This window comes from Rana temporaria, chromosome 4 (assembly GCF_905171775.1).
Source record: "Rana temporaria chromosome 4, aRanTem1.1, whole genome shotgun sequence".
In the NCBI taxonomy this organism is placed as follows: Eukaryota; Metazoa; Chordata; class Amphibia; order Anura; family Ranidae; genus Rana; species Rana temporaria.
In genome coordinates, this window is record NC_053492.1 from 288315518 (window position 1) to 288339140 (window position 23623).

At 41.1% G+C, this 23623-nt stretch overlaps 1 protein-coding gene across 1 annotated transcript in view; it reads left to right on the top strand.

The window, feature by feature from the left end:
* The window catches only part of LAMA2 (laminin subunit alpha 2), a 1029834-nt gene extending 1010428 nt beyond the window's left edge, over nt 1–19406 (top strand). Inside the window, 5 exon segments of the mRNA XM_040350410.1 lie at nt 3590–3745; nt 6899–7052; nt 10119–10249; nt 13133–13355; nt 19106–19406. Of these exon segments, the coding sequence (XP_040206344.1) occupies nt 3590–3745; nt 6899–7052; nt 10119–10249; nt 13133–13355; nt 19106–19257 (816 nt within the window). The 3' untranslated portion in view covers nt 19258–19406.
* Nucleotides 19407–23623: the final 4217 nt, after the last annotated feature.

Sequence of the window (23623 nt, forward strand, 5' to 3'; positions counted from 1 at the left end):
ATTACTAGATTGTCTGCCTAATCATATACAGTATCTTATTAGCCGAGAGCCACATAAAGGCCATAAAATAACAGAAAATATTGCACCAACATAGGTGTGGTATAGAGAATTTATTAAGGAGAAAATATTAGAGTGCATTTAAAACTATCTATAGTATGAAGTGCCCATCAGTGGTCCATAGAGAACATATATCTAAAAAATGTGATAGCGCTGCTACAATCTGACAAAAAATACATAAATCCAATAATATGCTGAATAAATCTGCAATTCAATAGTAAATGTATATAAAAGTTGATTGAAACAAAAAAATCTTATATAGAATGTTTTCAAATTACACTGAGAAAAAGAAAAAAATGCGTCTCAGGTAAAAAATGTAATCAAATCTAATATTAACTCTTTCATGACTAAGCCTATTTCTGATATTTGGTGTTTACAAGTTAAAATCCGCATTTTTTGGTGGAAAATTACTTTTAGCAGAGAATATAGAGAATTAAATTGCGATTGTTGCAATATTTTACGTCACACGGTATTTGTGCAGCAGTGTTTTAAACGCAACTTTTTGGGAAAAAAACACTATTATGAATTTAAAAAAAGCAAAACAGTAACATTAGCCCAACTTTTTTGTATAATGTGAAAGATGATGTTACGCCGAGTAAATAGATACCAAACATGTCACGCTTTATAATTGCATGCACTTGTGGAATGGCGACAAACTACGGTACCTAGAAATCTCCATAGGGGACGCTTTAATTTTAACGGTTACCAGGTTAGAGTTACAGAGGAGATTGAAGGCTATAATTATTGCTCTCGCTCTGACGATCGTGGCAATACCTCACATGTGTGATTTGAACACCGTTTACATATGCAGCCGTGAGTTCCGTATGCGTTTTCTTTGCTGCGCGAGCTCGCGGGGGCGCTTTAAAAATGTTTTTTTGTCTTATTTTTAGATTATTAAATTGTGTTTTTTATTTGATCACTTTTATTGCGGTCACAAGGAATGTAAACATCCCTTGTGACAGTTAATAGATGGTGACAGGTACTCTTTATGGAGAGATCGGGGGTCTAAAAGACCCCCAATCCCTCCTTTGCACTTCAAAGTATTCAGATCGCCGAAAACGTAGATTCTAAATCCTGTATATTTTTTAAATCCAGCGCCATTGGAAGCCAAGTAAACCGGAAGTGACGTTGTGGCGTTGCTTCCGTGTTTACAGTCAGGAGATTGGAACAAAGCCATTTACGGCTTGGTCCCAGTCTGTGGCTAGGCACCGGAAGAGGCGTATCGTGCATCGGGTCTCCCGGTGGGACAGGAGGCCGGTCAGAGCGACAGAGGCGGCGTGATAACAACTAATCGTCTTTTAGCCGCATCGGTTGTTATCACCGGAAAGCCGATCGCCTGCTCTAAACCACGGTACCAGGATGATGCCTGCAACTGCAGGCATCATCCCGGTATAACCCCCGAAAGCCAAGGATGCATATCTGCGTATGCTCGGTGGCAAGGGGTTAATGTGCAATAAAAGCATGTGCTGAAAAAATGAAAAGTGCAATATCACAAATATATAAAAGATAATTAGAACACAAAATCTTCTTATATAGAGTATGCTTCAATTCCACTGTGAGAAAAAAGTGCTTCTCAGATAAACCAACAATCAGTGACTAGGGCTCCCTTCACCAGGTGAAATGGCTGCTCACCTCCTTCTTAGGCCTCATACAGACGAGGGGTTATCCGCTGGAAACGGTCCGCCGGACCGTTTCCAGCGGACATTCCTCCTCCGGATTTTGATCCGATGGCCTGTACACACCATCAGATCAAAATCCGCGCGGAAAACATCCGCGGTCACGTGTCGCGCCGTCGCCGCGACGATGACGTGGCGACGTGCGCGACGCTGGAAGGTAAATACTTCCACGCATGCGTCGAATCATTACGAGGGATGGGAGCGGACGGACTGATCCGGTGAGTCTGTACAGACGACCGGATCAGTCCGCTGAACTGGATTCCAGCGGATAGATTTTGTAGCATGTTTTAGTGTTTTACGTCACCGCGTTGGACACGGTCGGATTTTTGACTGATGGTGTGTAGACAAGATTGATGAAAGCCAGCTTCATCGGATATCCGACGAAAAAAATCCATCGGATTAGATTCCATCAGTTATCCGATCGTGTGTACAGGGCATAAGTGTTACGCCACCATCCACTTGGCTTCATCTGGAGGGAATTGTTTCAATAAACTTTTTTATACATTTACTATTGGATTGTATATTTATTCAGCATATGCGTTTTTTATTCACACACCGCTAGGTGGCAGCGCATAACTACCACATATCCTAATTCATAGAGAACATAGTCGTCATTCACTAAGAGTTCAATAATGGATAACTCATCAGCTGAGAGTAAAAAAACATGCCGACAATTAAAAATTATGAAAAAAACTGTGTGGGGTCCCACGCCAAAAAATTTTGACATGGATTTTGTGTTCCTGCAAAGCAGGGAATAAAATCAACCACTTCTCCGAGTAAAATCACCTAACACAATTCACAAAAACACTGGCTAGGCACATAGTTAACTCTTTGATTGCCCCAGATGTTTAACCCCTTCCCAGCCAGTGTCATTAGTTCAGTAACAGTTCATGTTTTTAGCGTTGATCACTGTATTAGTGTCACCGCAAAGTATCAAGCGTGTCAGTTTTTTTTTAAAGTGTATTTTGTGCGTGTACTCAAGAGAGGAGCCGGACTGCAGGAGTTGGGAGTAGGCAGGCCTCCCCCAGAGGCAATCTGCCACCTTTCTCCATGCCTCGGGTGGCAATGGCGGGTGTGTGAGGGGGTCCTCCCACATAGCCCGCCCTACCTGCTCCGCTTTGAAGCCCAACGGGGCAGATGGACTCCCTATAAGGGAGTGAGAGGATCTAGCCCGCTTAACCAACCCCGTTAGTCCTTCACCTCTCTTTTTAGAGACCGCGTGGTCAAAGTGCGTGCATGTTAACCCAATTTCGAGTGCGTGTAAGTGTGGTGGTTTTATGTGGGAGGGGGGTGGGCGAACTAAGCGCAGGCTTACCTCTCATAGCACACCCACCGGGAGCCGGGCTGAGACCACCAAACTCAATTCACATGTAGCCGAACCCCTAGCTGCAGAGGTGAATGGCTTGTCAGCGCAGTGCCAATCGCGTTGAGCCACCGCAGCTTCCTCAAGCATGTCAGTTAATGCTTGATTGTCCGCTGCAGTAATCCATAAATATATACCATAGTTTGTAGACGCTATAACCTTCACGTAAACCAATCAATATACACCTATTGGGATAAAATCATAATAATGCATTATTTTATGCAAATACAGTAGTTACTCACAAATCATGTTTTGCAACCCAGGTATAATTATACTTCCAATAGAATCTATAGGCTGTGAACCAGTTAATATATAGCACAAACCAATATATATGTTTTTATCAAATATGTTTTGCTTATAATACAATGTGCAGAATTCATATATTTTTTATTTTATTTTAAGAAGCATAGCATGTGTTAAATGTCGATCTGGAAAGTGTAACTTCTATGTAAAAGAGTTCATACTGTTAAAACTAAGCTTGTTTTTCTCCAAGATAAATATATTCAGAACAAAGCAGACAGGATATCTGTTTGTTGATGGAATTGCAAACAGCACAAACAGTCCAAAGAAAGCAGACATCCTCGATGTGGTGGGCATGCTCTATGTTGGTGGATTGCCTATTAATTATACTACCAAACGGATTGGTCCGGTAAGGCTGTGCTCTGATTTTATATTTTCTCAGCATTTTACTGAAGGTCAGAGAGTTCTTTTACCTTCTAAATAGCTGGTAAAAACATATTTTTTTTGATGTGCTTGTACTGTATTTACTTATTTTCTGTTTTCCATGTTGCAGTGGATAATGAGCAAATTAGGCTAAATGTCAGCTATATACCAGGCTTTTACTTTGCAAGGAATACAGAAAATCAAAATGTGTATTTATTACTGTATTTATGCTACTCCAGGTACATTGTACACCCCGATATTTTCTCTATGTTAAGCATTATAAAACTGCCTATAATAAATTGTCCTGCAGATTCTACTTGTTTTTTTTATGAAGAATCAGCATTAATTTAATTCAATAAATAAGTTCTCCTAAAAACCACAAGATATATGGCACAATCACAGATGTACACAAACTCAGTAACTTTATACAGTCTAATAGGAAGGAGCTGTACAAATTTAAAAGTCCATGATAATGCGTAAAGTCCATAATAAAAGTATTGGCACAAAAGGCAGCCCCACCAAGAGACGGGAAATAATTCTCTGGAAAGATAACAGAGGGGCGCCACTAAATGCAGTATTAAAAACCGTGTTTAAATAGGCAGCTAAATGTGCGCTCACATAAATCCACAAGAGAGAACACCTGTAATGTCACAGCAGCAATGTCTATGTATGGATCGTCCTCTCCATAATCCAGGATGTCAGCAGCAGTGGCAAAATCACATGGATAGAAGAGCTCGGGTGCCGCTTGTTAGCTGTGGTGGAAGGACATCCAAAACCATCGTGGAGCGTGGAAGAGGAAGTGACATCATGCCTGGGATGATCCAATGCCTAGGTAACACGTTTCGGAGTGCCAATCAGCTCTTTTGTTAAACCTGATCAGATGATGTCACTTCCTCTTCTGCGCTCCACAGTGGTGACATCCTGGATTATGGAGAGAATGAGACACTGCTGCTGTGACATTATGTGATTTATGTGAGTGCACACTTAGCTGCCGAAATAAAACACTATTTTTAATATTGCAGTTAGCGGCACCCCGCTCTGTCCCTTGAAATAAGTTCTTACACACTGTCCCAATGCAGTCACTGCCAGTTATTACACAGGCAGGACAGGCAAACCTCCCAACTTTCTAATATGGGAAAGCAGGACACTCTTTAATACAAAGTGTGTAGGCAAAGGACAGACCCCATGTCACAGGGAGAGGGACCATGAAGGACTAGAAGCAAAAAAGTACTTGTTACCTCATCATTTTTTTATATATATAATGATGTGCTAATAAAAAGGTCCAGCTGAATGGTTTTTATTAAACAAATAGGGTCAGATTCGCAAAGACTTATGATGGCGTATCTCCTGATACGCCGTCGTAAGTCCGAATGTGAGACGTTGCATCTCTGCGCCTGATTCATAGAATCAGATACGCCTCACTGTTGCCTAGATACGAGCGACGTAAGTCTCCTACGCCGTCGTATCTTGGGGTGCATATTTACGCTGGCCTGCTAGGGACGCTTCCGTAGATTTACGCGTTGAATATGTAAATTAGGTAGATACGCCAATTTACGAACGTACTTGCGCCCACTACGCCGTTTACGTTAGGCTTACGTCCGGCGTAAAGTTACCCCTGCTATTATGAGGCGCAGCCAATGCAAAGTATGGACGTCGGCAAGCGTATCTTTTTACGTCGTTTACGTAAGTCGTACGTGAATGTAGATGGGCGTAGGTTACGTTCACGTCGACTAAGCATTGAGCCGGCGTAAATTACAGAGTAAATTGGACGTGATACTGAGCATGCGCGCGCCTGCGCCGTTCGTTAAGCGCGTCATTTACGTGGGGTCACGATTCATTTCCATAAAACACGCCCATCTCTTCCACATTTGAATTAGGCAGGCTTACGCCGGCCCATTTACGCTACGCCGCCGCAACTTACGGAGCAAGTGCTTTGTGAATACTGCACTTGCCCGTCTAAGTTGCGGAGGCGTAGCGTAAATAGTATACGCTACGCCCGCACAAAGATACGCCAGGATACGTGAATCTGGCCCCAGATGTCTAAATACCAGAGGCATGTGTATTGTTACATATATATTTATGCCCCTTATGTATTTCTTCTAGATCTGTGCAGTAACACAGTGTAGAATTAGCCTATGTTCAGTAGCTTCTTGCAATAAAGACAAGTCACTGCTGTTTTCTCACCTTGTGCAGGGTGACTGGTCTTGTTTCAATCCCCTCTTCTAGTTTTCTGCAGTAAGCCTGTAGTGAGTGGGCCTGTTGGGTCCCTCCCAAAGTTCTGCTCTCTGCTTAGGATATGGGAAGAACTGTGATGATGTCAACATTTTTTGAAAAGAGTCTGGTTTTTCAAAGGCATATTCTAAGATGCCATTCTAAATATTTATCAACATGAGAAAAGTTTGGGAGAAAACCGCGATAAGCACATAAAAAAAACCTCAAGGGTAATAAATAAACAATTGGAAAATAAAAGCAACAACTTTCCTGTAAATAAACAAAACAGCAAGGTACAAATATAAAAATAGAATTGCGCTAAAAAGCGATTAGCGCGATTTTATTTTTATATTTATCAACATGACCTTATGTAATTGTGTTGTGGCCACATCCGTCTGCTAGCTTTCCTATAGGCCCACTAACCTGTCTATCAAATCTTTTGGCCAGTAAGGTGGCTAGAAGGACAAGACGTGGACAGTGGGTTATAGCACAACCGTGCAAGCTTTGGTTATTAGCTATAGAATATGGCATTGTTTTGGTTGTGCTGTGATGTTTTGGAAATGAAGCAACCATGTGTGCAGACACTTTGCGGTATCTGTGTAAACCCATGGATATTAAACAAGACCACATGAGCCCATGGGTATGCTGAGTTTGAATTGGAGGTCTGTAATGTCATTCACACTTAAAAAAGAGGTGGGGCAAGGGGCTAGGCACTTTTTATGAAGGTAGGAAGGTTTTGAAGGTTGGCTTTTCCAACATGTGAAACTGCTTAGCGGCATATTTGGCATATGCATTTTTTCTCCTTATGTATTTTTGTACAATATAATCAAACTATTAATATGTTGGCATGGTTTTGTGTAAAAATGTGTGAACTGTCATTAGATATTAGAAACATTTCTTTAGTTCATGGTGTTGCTTTTTTTGCCAGGTTTTACATAGCATAGATGGCTGCATCCGTAATTTCAGATTGGTAGAAGGAAATACAGATTTTAATAATCCTACTTCCAGCTACAATGTTGGCTCATGCTTTGCTAATCCACAAACAGGAACCTTTTTCGACGGATCCGGGTTTGCAAAAACAGGTGATTGTTTTATGGACTTAATTTCTTGTAGATTTTTAAATGTGTTTTATATTCTTATTGTGGAGGCCAAATTATTTCTTAGTGTAACCTAATACCTGAATAAAATGTAGTATCTTTGATGTAGGCCTTCCAAATTGTGGACAGCATAACCAGAGTAGTTAAAGCAACAATGTAGGCACTTTGTTTTATAATCGCATCTTCCAAAATACTTGTAGTCCAGATATCTTTCTGAAAATCAGCACACTGACCTTCAGTGCCAAATTTGGTCAAAGATTCAGCCCAACTACTGACTAGAAAATGAGGGATCAGCATGATGATGAAGTTCAAATTCCTACAAGAAGTAATTTCTTCTAAAGCAGGGGTCTGGAACCTTTTTGGCTGAGAGAGCCATGAACGCCACATATTTTAAAATCTAATTCCGTGAGAGCCATACAATATGTTTAAAACTATAATATCCACATCTCCCCCCACTGTAATATCCACATCTCCCCCACTGTATATATGATTATCTGTTTGCTTAGCACTACACAAGCAGGCAGATCCACGAGCAGTTGAGGCGGGTGATGATGACATCAGCGCGCCGCTCACCTAGGCCCCCGCCGGGTGTACCAAAATGGCCACCGCTCCGGAGCTAGGCCGAAGCCTTTCCTATGGGCTCAATCCGCGGATCGGCACACCACGCGATCCGCGGATTGAGATGCAGCCATCAAAAGAGCCACATCTGGCTCACGAGCCATAGGTTCCCGACCCTGTTCTAAAGCATAAGGATTATTTCTTTCCATAGTGTAGTCAATATAGACTACACTATGGACATAAATAATCCTTATTTGCTTGGATAGCTGATTCAGTTTCCAGTCTGAATGCTATTGTAAATGATATAAGAGCTAAATATGTATTTAGGTGATGTACTTAAGAAAGATACAATGAAATTCACCCATTCAATTATTTAGTCAACAAAATATCATTAGACGCGATGGCATTCAGTGAAAATGTAAGTACACCCTTTGTCTCTGAAGCTGGTATTGCCCTCTTTAGAATAAATTACTTCTTGTAGGTATTTTGCATAACTGCCCACCAGTCTGTAACATCTTTGTGAATTTCCTTTTATCATCAGATATTTGCAGGTTTCCTTGCAATAACTGCCCATTTGAAATCCCTTAACAAAATTTTAATAGGATTCAAATTCTTCATTTGAAATTTAGAGCATTTGTACTGTTTTTTCCCCTACAGTGGAATGAGTGATTTCCAAATAATTTGGTGATCTTTTAAATCCCTTTTCAGGCTTCTAAGCATCTACAAAAAAAATTCCTGAGAGCCTTAAGCCTAGTACACTAGAGCCGAATGTTTGGCGGCATTGACTGGTTTAATAGAAACCAGACAATATTCAGCCCATGTGTACAGCACATGACTGAAGGCCCATGACCAAAAAAGGTTTGCCGATCAGCCGCCGACCAGTACTCTCAGCCAATGGCTGAAAGCGCTGACCAGAGTGTTCTGGCGGGGGGTCATCCCCCTGTCAGAAAACAATAGCTCAGCAGGGGAGATCGATATACTAATTTTGGATTGTTAGTACTGTGGCTCTGACCTAAGCTGTCAGTTTGGGTTAAACAAAAAAAACTAGTATTGTGTACAAGGCTTTAAAGTGGATGTAAACCCTCCATACACCCAGTGAAGTTAACAGCCTCAGATGATACACAGATTAACCAAATCTCCCTACATAGGTTTTATATGTATATCTGCTTTGTTCACATTTATATACAGTTTAGAAAGTTGAGATCGTGTTAGGAGATGTTCTCTTCCTGGTTAACACAGAGTGTGATGTCTGGGCATACAGCCAAGATAGCTAAAATTGCTGATTGGAGGAAAGGCACACACCCCCTCTCATCATAGGCAGAGACTCTCAGGCCCCGTACACACGGCCGAGGAACTCGATGTGCCAAACACATCGAGTTCCTCGGCCAGTTCAGCCCTGAACCCGCCGAGGAGCTCGGCGGGCCGAGAGCTCCCATAGAACAACGAGGAAATCGAGAACATGTTCTCTATTTCCTCGTCGAGCTCCTCGTCGGCTTCCTCGGCGAAATTGTACACACGGCCGGGTTTCTCGGCAGAATTCAGCCAGAAACTCGGTCGGAAGCTGAATTCTGCCGAGGAAACTGGTCGTGTGTACAGGGCTTCAGAGCTGTTTTGTAATAGGAGCTGCTCTCTGCTACTCTATTTTAGCAACCTCATTTGACAAAAGATTCTGGCTGCTTTTGTCTAAAAAGTCAACAAATATGTCAAGAGTTCTACTTTTTCTATGTGACAGATATGCATTTTAGCTTTGATTATGAGAATCAATACACCATGGCAGTTTCATGTGCCATTTTATCAAGTATATCATCTTTATCTGTAGGCACCGTTTACATTTTTTTTTTTTAGAAAAACAAATAAACAAAGGCAGTTTACATATTTTTGTCCTGTCGAGTGTACTTTAAGTGACTTTCATGCTACCAGGTACCCGGGATAATGCTAACACCATTGCATGCAGGCAATACCAGTGCAAAGCATATACATATTTGTGTAAGAGACCTAACCTGAAGAGTTTGATTACTTTTCACACCAAGGGGTTGATGTACTTCAGGCAAGTAGGCTGTTTACTTAAAGTTTATCTTTAGTTTGTAAAGGCATTTTCCCTAGGCTTAGTGAATAAGTGAAGTTCTGTTGCCTTTCAACATCAGATCATGTACAAGAAAAATGCTGTTTTTCTATTATCTTCGCATTTGAATAGGTATTTTTTGCAAACTGATTTTTCACCACTACACTAAGTGAAAATTCCCTTTGCAAAGTGAAAACTCACTTTGCAAAATGAACATGCTCTAGTGAACCAACCCTAAATTCTTAGTGCAGCTTTTAGATGATAGAACACATGTATCTATGGTTAATATCAAAACCAACTATTAATGCAGACAAAGCTAGGAAATGGTAACCTGATGCAACCAGTTTATTCTGAAATAAATTAAAAGTGTAAGTTTGACTGTGAAGTCATTTACTGCAATTTAGTTTATACTTGTACTTTCTGTTTTTCAGTGGGAGCTTTTAAAGTGGGCACTGATTTAGTAATAGAACTGATATTTCGCACAACGAGGACCAATGGTGTTCTTATTGGAATCAGTGGTAAAAAAATGGATGGTTTGGGCATCGAACTGGTGGATGGTAAAGTAAGTGATTCTTTCTTTGGTTTATTGTTTTCTTCTAAACATGTTTAGTGATGTTGAAGATATAGCTGCTAGAAATATGGATTAACTTTACAATACAATTTTTAATGTTTAGTATAAAGGTTTGCCATCTTTTTTTAAAGAAAATAGAAAACTTTCTTAATATCGGTTCTTTGACAAAAGAAACTTTTTAGTATATAAATCAGCAGGTTGGTCTTAGGGCTTGCTTTAAAGAAATCAGAAGGACAAAAACGTAATTTTAGTCTGTGTATGATATCTTAGTTACTTCTAGAATTAACTTAACAAGGCAATAAGCCCCCTCGTTATCCTGACAACGACATATAACGTCCGATCAGGAAAACTAAACCACTTTGCCAACATCATTTTTCTATATGGTGGGCGGCAAGATGTTAAAGGATGAGTTCACCTTTGTAACAGGTTACAGCCACACTGTGTAGGGTGTAACATGTAAAAAACGGCGTGGCCCTCCACACCTCCCCAATTTAAATAAAACGTGGCTGAGCTGTGCTCCGCATGCCCGGCCATGTCACTCATTCACAGTGTTCTGTGAATGTAAAACTACAAGGTCCAGTAGCCTTTGTCGCTATCGGCTTGTAGTTTTCAATGAACTTTAACGGTGCTGTGGAGCGCCATGGTAGTTCATTGTGTCTTCCTGTCAGGATGTATCTGCTTGCCCGTAGGGATGTACGAGCACACAGATACACCTTACGATCTGCAGGAGATCTGCATGGCACCAGTTATCTGCTGATTGCTGGTGCAATGCTTTACAGGATCCAAAAAAAATAAAAAAAATGTACCTGCAAGAAAATGCGCATTTATTATTTTATTTCTAAAAAGTGAACATATCCTTTAAAGCTGAACTCCAGGCAAACAGCTAAGTACACAGATAAAAATACATATATGTGAAATGTTTTACAAATGATTTATATTTCAGTCCATCCATTCCTGATTTACGCTTCTCTGCCACACACAGAAGGCCCTGTCTGGCAGGGTAAAAGACCTGCTTTTTCTCTGCTTTAGTTAATTTCCATATACAGATCACCTCTCAACCCCTACTTGTGACTTGACTGTTAAAAAAGGAAACAGCACACTGATGAACCCATCTCTTTGTCACACTGGAGAGTGCTAAATCTGGTGAACCTCTGCATAGTAACCAATCAGCTTCCAAGTTTTTTTTGTCAAAGCTTAATTGAACAAGCTGAAGTTAGAAACTGATTGGCTGCCATGCACAGCGGCACCATATTTTGTAGACTCCGATTAGTAAATCACCCTCACCATGTGTTTCTTCTATTAGAAAGCTCCTTGTAATACTTTGTCCTCTTCTATTCTGTGCTTTCCTGCACAGGTGATTGTGAGGCCTCGTACACACAACCGAGAAACTCGACGGGCGAAACACATCGTTTTGCTCGTCGAGTTCCTTGTGAAGCCGTCGAGAAACTCGACAAGCCAATTTTCTCCATTCCCGTCAAGGAAATAGAGAACATGCTTTCTTTTTGGCTTTTCGAGTTTCTCGACAGTTTCCTCGACGAAAATGTACACACGACCGGTTTTCTCTGCAAAAAAATATCTCCCAGCAAGTTTCTTGCTGTTTTTTGCCGAGAAACTCGTGTGTACGAGGCCTGACTGTTGAATTCGGGTTCTTACACTGCTGTCATTTATTGTTGTATTAACCGATTGGGATCCGCGCCATGGACGAAAGACGCCGAGTGGACATCTTTAGATGTCCTATTGTTGTCATTCCCTGTGCGCGCCGCTGGGGGCGCGCAGCGGGGAAACAACGTGCCCGGCGCATCACTCGGGAGCCGATGCGAGTGCCTGGCGGCCGTGATGTCCGCCAGACACCCGAGATCGTCAGTGACAGCAGGGACGTGGAGCTCTGTGTGTAAACACAGAGCTCCACGTGCTGTCAGGGAGAGAGGAGACCGATCTGTGTCCCTTTACATAGGGACACAGCATCGGTCACCTCCCCCAGTCAGTCCCCTCCCCCCACACAGTAAGAACACAATAAGGGAATACATTTAACCCCTTCCTCACCGCCTAGTGTTAACCCCTTCACTGCCAGTCACATTTATACAGTAATTACTGCATTTTTATAGCACTGATCGCTGTATAAATGTGAATGGTCCCAAAATTGTGTCAAAAGTGTCCGATACGTCCGCCGCAATATCGCAGGCCTGGCAAAAAAAAATCACAAATCGCCGCCATTACTAGTAAAAAAAAAAAAAATCATAAATCTATCCCCTATTTTGTAGGCGCTATAACTTTTACGCAAACCAATCAATATATGCTTATTGCGATTTTTTTTAACAAAAATATGTAGAAGAATACGTATCGGCCTAAACCGAGGGAAATTTTTATTTTTTTAATAAAATGGGATTAATGGGATATTATTATAACAAAAAGTAAAAAATATTGTGTTTTTTTTCAAAAATTTCAGTTTTTTTATGTTTATAGCGCAAAAAATAAAAATCGCAGAGGTGATCAAATACCACCAAAAGAAAGCTCTATTTGTGGGAAAAATTATAAAAATATAATTTGGGTACAGTGTTGTATGACCGCGCAATTGTCATTCAAAATGCCTCAGCGCTGAAAGCTGAAAATTGGTCTGGGCACGAAGGGGGGTTTAAGTGCCCAGTAATGAAGTGGTTAATAAATACAGAGCTGTATTCATTTGTATCCTGTATATCTGCTTGGGAGTTTAGTTTTAACTTTAAATGAATTCCACTCTATCATATTTTAATGACCTGTGCTGGGTATAGATTTGTGGTGGTCATGTTATTAATGCCAGTTGTTGCCATTTTATTTACAGTATTTGTTTGGAAAACTCATTTTTTACATTCTTTTTGCTTTTTTGCCTTTCTTTAGCTACTTTTCCATGCAGATAATGGAGCCGGTCGCTTCACAGCAATTTATGAGCCTAATCTGCCATCTAGCTTGTGTGATGGACAGTGGCACAAAGTGGTGGCAAGTAAGATAAAACACCGCTTAGAGATGATCGTCGATGACAACAAAGTAGAAGCTGCAAGTCCAAATTCAGCATCCACATCCGCAGACACTAATGATCCAGTCTTTGTAGGAGGATATCCTGGTGAGTACATTTAAGTTATGAGATAAAAGCTGTCAGTGCATATTTTGACACATGATTCTTGAAATAAAGATGCCCTGAAGAGATAACTTCTCTGCAGTGGCCAAAAGACAGGTAGTGCTTAATAATGAGCTAAATATAGGTATATTTCACGAACTGGTAAGGTCTCTAAACTTAAAAACTAAGATATAAATGTTATTCACATTAAGATTCTGTGTTTAAAATAATAGAACATGATCTCCTATGTAACTCCCGAGCAGTGATCTATTAATGAGACTGCGGTTTACAGTAGGTCAGTGTCATCTAATGGCAACACTGAATTTTTCACCCAATAGTTTCCATTTTTTCTAAAAAGGTTTATACTGCCTAAAATAACAACATTGTTCTTTTAATGTTACAGGTGCTATGTGTATATGTTACATTTGTAGATGAATAAAAAATATAATGCAGCCATCCCTCCAAAGAAACTTCTGTATGGCACAAGAGGCATAGGAGGTCATTTATTAAAGGCAAATCCACTTTGCACTACAAGTGAAAACTACAAGTGCAAAGTGCACTTGAAATTGCACTGAAAGTGCAGTCACTGTAGATCCGAGGGGGACATGCAAGGAAAATAAAAAACAGCATTTTAGCTTGCACATGATTGGATAATAAAATTGGCAGAGCTCCCCCTCATTTCAGATCTACCCCTCAGATTTACAGCAACTGCACTTCCAAGTGCACTTTCAGTGCAATTTCAAGTGCACTTGTAGTGTGCAAAGTGGATTTGCCTTTCGTAAATAACCCCCATAGACTGGAAGGCAAATATGCTTATATGTGTGTTTCAGAAAAATCATAGGCTTCAAGAGGGGGACCTAAAAATGAAGGTCCCATCTTACTATTTTAAAACACCAACACAATGCTGACAGACATAAGACTATTCTACAACAATGCTTCAGGAGCAGGTGTCAGAAAAGGACGGGGTGTTTAAATTACCATTTGCAGGGCTGGAGTTCCCCCTCCTTGGGCTAGCTGACTTACTCAGTCAATGGGGTTGGCACTGTTTTTGTACCTTTAATGTCCAATAAATTCTATTTTGGACCTTTGAGGTGCTTTATCCTGGTGGGGTTCTTGATATTTGTTAACATTACCAACCTATTAGAGGGCTAGTGTTCAAATGAGTGGGCCATTATTTATGGAACCTGTGGATATTTAAATTTAGGAAGCCGCCACTGCTGACTTGATTTTATTGGTACAGGCTCTGGGGCTGCAATCCTGATCCTGGATTTACTACCTAGCCAGTTCCTGCACTTGAACGTGTATGCAACCAGTGAATTTTAGAAAGTCTGGAATACTGGGCCAGATTCACCAAAGAGATACGACGGCGTTTCTCCTGATACGCCATCGTATCTCTGTTTCTATCTATGCGACTGATTCATAGAATCAGTTACGCATAGATATCCATAAGATCCGACAGGTAATTATTTTACACTGTCGGATCTTAGGATGCAAGATCGCGGCCGCCGCTGGGTGGAGTTTGCGTCGTAAACCAGCGTCGGGTATGCAAAGCAGTTACGGCGGATCCACGACGGATTTTCGCGTTCGCTACGGCGTTCGTAGTCAAGTTTCCCGTCGCAATTTTAGTCGTTATTTGACCTGCCCTAACTTTAGTCAGCAATTGTATTGCTGTCTAAAGTATGGCCGTCGTTCCCGCGTCAAAATTTAAAATTTAACGTCGTTTGCGTAACACGTCCGGGAAGACGGAAGTACGCTACGCGCGTCGCCGTTCGAAAAAATGACGTCACGGCGTGCAAAGCACGACGGGAATTGCGAAACTGAGCATGCGCAGTAGGTCAGGCGCAGGAGCGCGCCTAATTTAAATAGCACACGCCCATTTGAATTGGCCCGCCTTGCGCCGGAGGCCGCCGGCGTCGTTTTCATTGCAAGTGCTTTGTGAATCAGGCACTTGCGATGAAAACTTGCGGCAGTGTAACGTATCTACGATACGTTACGCCGCCGCAGTTCTATGTGAATCTGGCCCTTTGTTCCTTGTGCTTGTTTAGGTCAGGGAGTTATTAGGTAGAGCAGATAGGATCAAGATGGCAGTTCTGGAGCTTGCCCTTTTATAAAAAAAAACTCTGTTGAAGTACACAAGGGTGTGCAAGCAGGGGGCTTGCACACTTATGAACCTCCAGTTGATTTCTGGACCTGCCACTAGGAAAATGTATATCTTTAATATGCTAGCTTGATGGGGGGGGGTATGACAAATGACCCACCACCAACAGGATATTGTGCTAGGCCTGTAGGTAAATAAGAAAACCATAAGAGTCCGTTTGATAATAAAGTTGGCTCCACTCAGGACAGGGCCTATGTGACCAGAGGGGATTCCCTTCCTGGGAAATTAAGCAGTGATATAACCAAAGTAATTTGGAGCAGAGAAACTGCTGCAACCAGCATATGACATTAGCCATAAGTATATAGATGCATGCCAGTATGGAAATAATACAAACTTTATACAAGAAAAGATTAATAACAGTACATACATCCAACATGCAAACAGATATTTTTCGCAAAGAGCCCAACAAGAATTCTGGTGGAGTTGTGCGCATATACCTGGTTATTTATAGTTATGAATAGATACTTTCATTGCAGCAAAGTCTAGTTGTAGGGGCCCTGAGGATGGTCATGATGCAGCATTCAGCCCTGAAAACAAGGTATAACCTAGCCACACAGAAGCCATTCATGAGTTATACATTATCAGAGATATAGCCTGTGCACTCCTGCCTCTGATTACTAGATTACTTTGATAAAAGTATTTCAGGGTGGGGTCCAGAAAGAGGAGCTGCCTGAGGATACCTAGCACCTTTACTGTCATTTAACAAATAAAGCAGTAACAAAAACAGTCCCAGTGCAAAGCACAGCTTTTCAGACATAAAATAGTGTATGGAATTTATACAGGGGTTATCCAACCAGTGTATGTTCTTAAGACCCCTTTCATACTGAAGCGTTTTTACAGCGTTTTAGCGTTAAAAATATCGCTATTAAGACGCTCATAAAACGTTCTCCATGCATCTCAATGGACCCTTTCACACTGAGTCCTGCAAGCAGCATCTTTGGAGCAGCTTTTGGGCGCTGAATAAAACGCTCCAAAAACGCCCCTCTCCATTGCAATGAATTGAAAGCGCCGTAAAAATGCCTTACCCTTTCACACTGTGGCGTTGCACTGGCGGGGAGTTGAGAAAAGTTCTGCAAGCAGCATCTTTGGAGCAGCTTTTGGGCGCTAAAAAAAAACGCTCCAAAAACGCCCCTCTCCACTGAAATGAATTGAAAGTGCTGTAAAAACGCCCTACCCTTTCACACTGAGGCACTGCAAAAACGCCCTAAAACGTTGGGGTCTTAGCGGTGCTTTACCGACACATTGGGATTGCAGATGAGGTTTCGCTACAATAACGCTCGAATAACGCTCGAAAAATGCCCCAGTGTGAAAGGGGCCTAAAGCTGCAGTACAGTCTCTCTCACATGCTCCACAAAAAGTTTCATTGAATTTCAGTTTTTTCTGATCTTTACTGTTATGTTGGTTTCATAGTACTGCAGACGAGAAGAAAAAAGTAGGCACAGACAATAGAGCAGCTGCAGATTGCATACTGTAAATTATATATTATTCTCAACTGATTTATTATGCACCATTTGAAAGTTAACATTTTGTCCATGCAGGGGAAAAAAAGCCAGATTTAACTTAATGTCTCCCACCCCAGCAGCACATGCTCACCTTTCCTTTGCTCCCAACTGCACAATTCAGCCGCTGATTCTCTTGGTATGGGTGGGGGCACATTTTTTCTTTTTTTCATATGATTGAGCCTCAGCCTAGTCGATCCAATTGGAGCTTATTAGATGAACTGTGTGTGTGGAGTAAGAGTTGGTGGGATCAAAGTAAAAGTAAATGTATTCAGCTAGGGAGAGGGGAATTAGAGTGAATTTGTTGCTTTGCCCTGGCTGTGCAAAACAAAGTTGAATGTTCAAATTGGGATAGCAGCAAGACAGGGCTAAGCTCAAAAATCAAGGAGCTCAAGCCTTTCGTAACCAACATCAATCTTGTGGTGTCAGCTGTAAGGCAAGGATTATAGTTTGGAATAAATAACTTGTATCATACCACAGAGTGGTCCTGTGGATACAAGAAGATATAGGGGTGCCACGTCCTATGAATTAATTGGAAAGAAAACAATAGGGACAAATAGTCCCTATTGTTTTCTTTCCAAAGAATTATAGTTTAAAACATATTCCTAACCCTTAAAGCTTAATTTTAAATATGGATTTCTTGAATAGCTACATTGGTCCAGATTGGACTGGTGCACGTCTGCATATGCCCATGAGAATGGTGTCACCTTTATATTTTTTCCCTTAGCCCGTCCCCCCTACTGTATTTTGATGGACTGCTTAGTTGTCAGAATACACTAATCAGCGCTGATCATGAAATCAACTTCTCAAGTGGGAACGGCTATACAGTACAGACCAAAAGTTTGGACACACCTTCTCATTCAAAGAGTTTTCTTTATTTTCATGACTATGAAAATTGTAGATTCACACTGAAGGCATCAAAACTATGAATTAACACATGTGGAATTATACATAACAAAAAAGTGTGAAACAACTGAAAATATATTTCATATTCTAGGTTCTTCAAAGTAGCCACCTTTTGCAGCAGACACATCTCTAGAACTGTTAAGAGGAGACTGTGTGAATCAGGCCTTCATGGTAGAATATCTGCTAGGAAACCACTGCTAAAGAAAGGCAACAAGCAGAAGAGACTTGTTTGGGCTAAAGAACACAAGGAATGGACATTAGACCAGTGGAAATCTGTGCTTTGGTCTGATGAGTCCAAACTTGAGATCTTTGGTTCCAACCCCCGTGTCTTTGTGCGACGCAGAAAAGGTGAACGGATGGACTCTACGTGCATGGTTCCCACCGTGAAGCATGGAGGAGGAGGTGTGATGGTGCTTTGCTAGTGACACTGTTGGGGATTTAATCAAAATTGAAGGCATACAGAACCATCATGGCTACCACAGCATCTTGCAGCGGAATGCTATTCCATCCGGTTTTCGTTTAGTTGGACCATCGTTTATTTTTCAACAGGACAATGACCCCAAACACACCTCCAGGCTGTGTAAGGGCTATTTGACCAAGAAGGAGAGTGATGGGGTGCTGCGCCAGGTGACTACCTCTTGAAGCTCATCAAGAGAATGCCAAGAGTGTGCCAAGCAGTAATCAAAGCAAAAGGTGGCTACTTTGAAGAACCTAGAATATGAAATATATTTTCAGTTGTTTCACACTTTTTTGTTATGTATAATTCCACATGTGTTAATTCATAGTTTTGATGCCTTCAGTGTGAATCTAAAATGTCCATAGTCATGAAAATAAAGAAAACTCTTTGAATGAGAAGGTGTGTCCAAACCTTTGGTCTGTACTGTAAATGGATCGAAATTCTGCCGGTCCCTGCTAAACCGTCTAAATTAAATTTCATCTCATGGCCAACTGTTATTCAGATAAGACAGGGGCTGATATGATGACTCAGATTCAGCTATTGCCAGTTACATGTAAAAGGATGTGTAATTGTTTTTAAAAAATACACAACTACATCAAATGTTTATTTTTGTTGCCTGCTTGAAGTTTTAAATTTTTGTATCATTTTCTTATTTGTCATTTTATGGTTTTTCTTAGATAGTAAGGAATTAGTATAACTGAATGAAACTTGATTACTCTGTCTATTTTTCCTACAGAAGATGTAAAGCAGTTTGGTCTGACCACCAATGTGAGTTTTAAAGGCTGTATCAAAGATCTTAGACTTACCAAGGGCACTGCCAAAGCACAAGAGATCAATTTCAGCAAGTCCCTGGAGATAAAAGGAGTGCAACCATTGTCATGTCCATGATCTAATTGCTACCACTATGACCAATAACTATTCATTTCCATGTTTGATGTGTGTGCATGGGACCACCATATGCTGTAGTTTCCATGTAGCTCACAAAACAATAATTGTTTTTCCTGTATGTTGAATAAAAAGAGCATTTCTCTATTTCATGTATGTGCATTCATTATTTCTCTGTAAAATGAACATGTTTATTGTGGATTTGAAACTGAAGAAGAATTTGACATATGACATACAGTATCCCTGTTATGTTGCTAGAAAGCCACTCAGATTGGTTAAGACTTAGAGCAAAGAGTATATAATACAGGTGGTTCTCAAAAAATTAGCATATTGTGATAAAGTTCATTATTTTCTGTAATGTACTGATAAACATAAGACTTTCATATATTTTAGATTCATTACACACAACTGAAGTAGTTCAAGCCTTTTTATTGTTTTAATATTGATGATTTTGGCATACAGCTCATGAAAACCCAAAATTCCTATCTCAAAAAATTAGCATATTTCATCCGACCAATAAAAGAAAAGTGTTTTTAATAAAAAAAAAGTCAACCTTCAAATAATTATGTTCAGTTATGCACTCAATACTTGGTCGGGAATCCTTTTGCAGAAATGACTGCTTCAATGCGGCGCGGCATGGAGGCAATCAGCCTGTGGCACTGCTGAGGTGTTATGGAGGCCCAGGATGCTTCGGTAGCGGCCTTAAGCTCATCCGGAGTGTTGGGTCTTGCGTCTCTCAACTATCTCTTCCCAATATCCCACAAATTCTCTATGGGGTTCAGGTCAGGAGAGTTGGCAGGCCAATTGAGCACAGTAATACCATGGTCAGTAAACCATTTACCAGTGGTTTTGGCACTGTGAGCAGGTGCCAGGTCGTGCTGAAAAATGAAATCTTCATCTCCATAAAGCTTTTCAGCAGATGGAAGCATGAAGTGCTCCAAAATCTCCTGATAGCTAGCTGCATTCACCCTGCCCTTGATAAAACACAGTGGACCAACACCAGCAGCTGACATGGCACCCCAGACCATCACTGACTGTGGGTACTTGACACTGGACTTCAGGCATTTTGGCATTTCCCTCTCCCCAGTCTTCCTCCAGACTCTGGCACCTTGATTACCGAATGACATGCAAAATTTGCTTTCATCCGAAAAAAGTACTTTGGACCACTGAGCAACAGTCCAGTGTTGCTTCTCTGTAGCCCAGGTCAGGCGCTTCTGCCGCTGTTTCTGGTTCAAAAGTGGCTTGACCTGGGGAATGCGGCACCTGTAGCCCATTTCCTGCACACGCCTGTACACGGTGGCTCTGGATGTTTCTACTCCAGACTCAGTTCACTGCTTCCGCAGGTCCCCCAAGGTCTGGAATGGGTCCTTCTCCACAATCTTCCTCAGGGTCCAGTCACCTCTTCTCATTGTGCAGCGTTTTCTGCCACACTTTTTCCTTCCCACAGACTTCCCACTGAGGTGCCTTGATACAGCACTCTGGGAACAGCCTATTCGTTCAGAAATTTCTTTCTGTGTCTTACCCTCTTGCTTGAGGGTGTCAATGATGGCCTTCTGGACAGCAGTCAGGTTGGCAGTCTTACCCATGATTGCGGTTTGGAGTAATGAACCAGGCTGGGAGTTTTTAAAAGCCTCAGGAATCTTTTGCAGGTGTTTAGAGTTAATTAGTTGATTCAGATGATTAGGTTAAGAGCTTGTTTAGAGAACCTTTTCATGATATGCTAATTTTTTGAGATAGGAATTTTGGGTTTTCATGAGCTGTATGCCAAAATCATCAATATTAAAACAATAAAAAGGCTTGAACTACTTCAGTTGTGTGTAATGAATCTAAAATATATGAAAGTCTAATGTTTATCAGTACATTACAGAAAATAATGAACTTTATCACAATATGCTAATTTTTTGAGAACCACCTGTATATCCATAGCCACTTTACCTCCAAAAGATTTACTGCACTTCCTGACCAGCCATTTTTTGCGAAGCGGCACTGCGTTATTTTAACTGACAATTAGATGGTCATGCAACACTGTACCCACACAAAATTATGTCTGTTTTTTCCCCCACAAATAGATATTTCTTTTTGGTGGTATTTGATCTCTGCGTGTTTTAATTTTTTGTGCTATAAACAAAAAATAAAAAAAAACGACAATTGAAAAAAACAAACATTATTTTCTTCTCTAAAACATATACAATAAATGAATGCAAAAAATCGAATTTCTTTATCATTTTAGACCAGTATGTATTCTGCTACATATTTTTGGTACAAAAAAAATATCCCAAAAGGCATAAATTCATTGGTTTGCACAAAAGTTATAGCATTTACAAACTATGGGATATATTTATGGAATTTTCATTTATTTATTTTTACTAGTAATGGCGGCGATCAGTGATTTATAGCGGGACTGTGATATTGCGGCAGATAAATCAATCACTTAACTGACACTTTTAACACTTTTATGCACTGTACTGTACTAATGACACTGGCTGGGAAGAGGTTAACATCAGGGGCAATTAATGGGTTAATCGTGTGCCTAAATGTATTTTCTAACTGTGGGGGAGGTTCTTTTACTAGTGGAAGGCATGGATCAGTGTTCCTGCTTTACAGGAACACATGATCCACGGCTTTGGTACAGACAGAACAGCAATCTGCCTTGTTTACAGAATGATCAGAGGGCGCCGGTGGACATCAGATCCATGGGACCCGCTGATCAGCTCTTGCTGTGTAGAATCACAATGGGAGTGAGCCGCCGACGGAGCGCACAATACCCGAAAGTGCAGAATTACATATATATATTTGATCTTTTGCAGCGTGTATAGTTTTATCTATCATTTGAAATCATTTGAGAACTATAGATCTATTGAACCGCTGGATCTATGGTCATGGCATATGTCATGAATAGAGCAAGGCAAAGCATTTAGGCCCAGATTCCCGTAGATGGGCGTAAAACTGCAGCGGCATAACGTATGTCATTAACGTTACGCCGCCGCAAGTTTTATAGGCAAGTGCTTTATTCACAAAGAACTTGCCTGTAAAGTTGCGGCGGCGTAGCGTAAATCCCCCGGCGCAAGCCTGCCTAATTTAAATGAGCCGGGTAGGGGGTGTAGAGCATTTAAATTAGGCGCGTTCCCGCGCCGAACGTACTGCACATGCGCCGTCTCTAAAATTTCCCGACGTGCATTGCGCTAAACAACGTCGCAAGGACGTCATTGGTTTCGTAAACGTAAATGGCGTCCAGCCCCATTCACGGACGACTTACGCAAACAACGTAAATTTTTAATTTTTGAGGCGGGAACAACTGCTATACTTTACAATGGTTGCCCCTCATATAGCAGGGGCAACTTTACGCGTCGCACATCTAACGTAAACGTTGTAACTTTACTGTGTTGACCGCGTGTACTTTCGGGAATTCGCGACACCTAGCGGCAAAAAAAAAAATTGCATTTAAGATCCGACAGCGTAAGAGCCTTACGCCTGTCGGATCTAATGGATATCTATGCGTAACTGATTCTAAGAATCAGTCGCATAGATACGACGGCCCAGATTAGGACTTACGACGGCGGACATTGCGTTGCGCCGTCGTAAGCCCTTTGAGAATCTGGGCCAATATGTTTAAAATTATCATATGTATTGTTTGCTTTTCTCCTGCTTAGTAGCATCATGTGCTTTTTTTGCCAAAAAAGGTAAATAAAAGTTCAGTAGAACACATTGCAGCTTGATTACATTATAGGTATTTGCAGGTTAACCCCTTCACGCCGACGTAATGCAAATATGCGGCGTTCGGCTTGAAGGGGTTTTACCGGAGACCCAAACACTGCTGGAATCAGCTTTGATTGGCTCTTGGATCTAGTAACTCATTTCAGGTTTACCGAAGATATAAAGGGCCAAATTAAAAAAATTACAGTATTCAAAACAGCCAAACTTGGAGTTTTGAATGCTTTTAATGCTTTTAGTAGCATCATGTGCTTTTTTTGCCAAAAAAGGTAAATAAAAGTTCAGTAGAACACATTGCAGCTTGATTACATTATAGGTATTTGCAGGTTAACCCCTTCACGCCGACGTAATGCAAATATGCGGCGTTCGGCTTGAAGGGGTTTTACCGGAGACCCAAACACTGCTGGAATCAGCTTTGATTGGCTCTTGGATCTAGTAACTCATTTCAGGTTTACCGAAGATTTAAAGGGCCAAATTAAAAAAATTACAGTATTCAAAACAGCCAAACTTGGAGTTTTGAATGCTTTTAAGTGCAAAGGAGGGGATTTGGCATCTTATAAATCCCAGATCCCTCCATAAGGAGTTCCTGTCACTAGGCCCAGACTGGGACAAAAATTAGGCCCAGGCATTTTAGACTGAGCAGCCCATGGCTAATTTA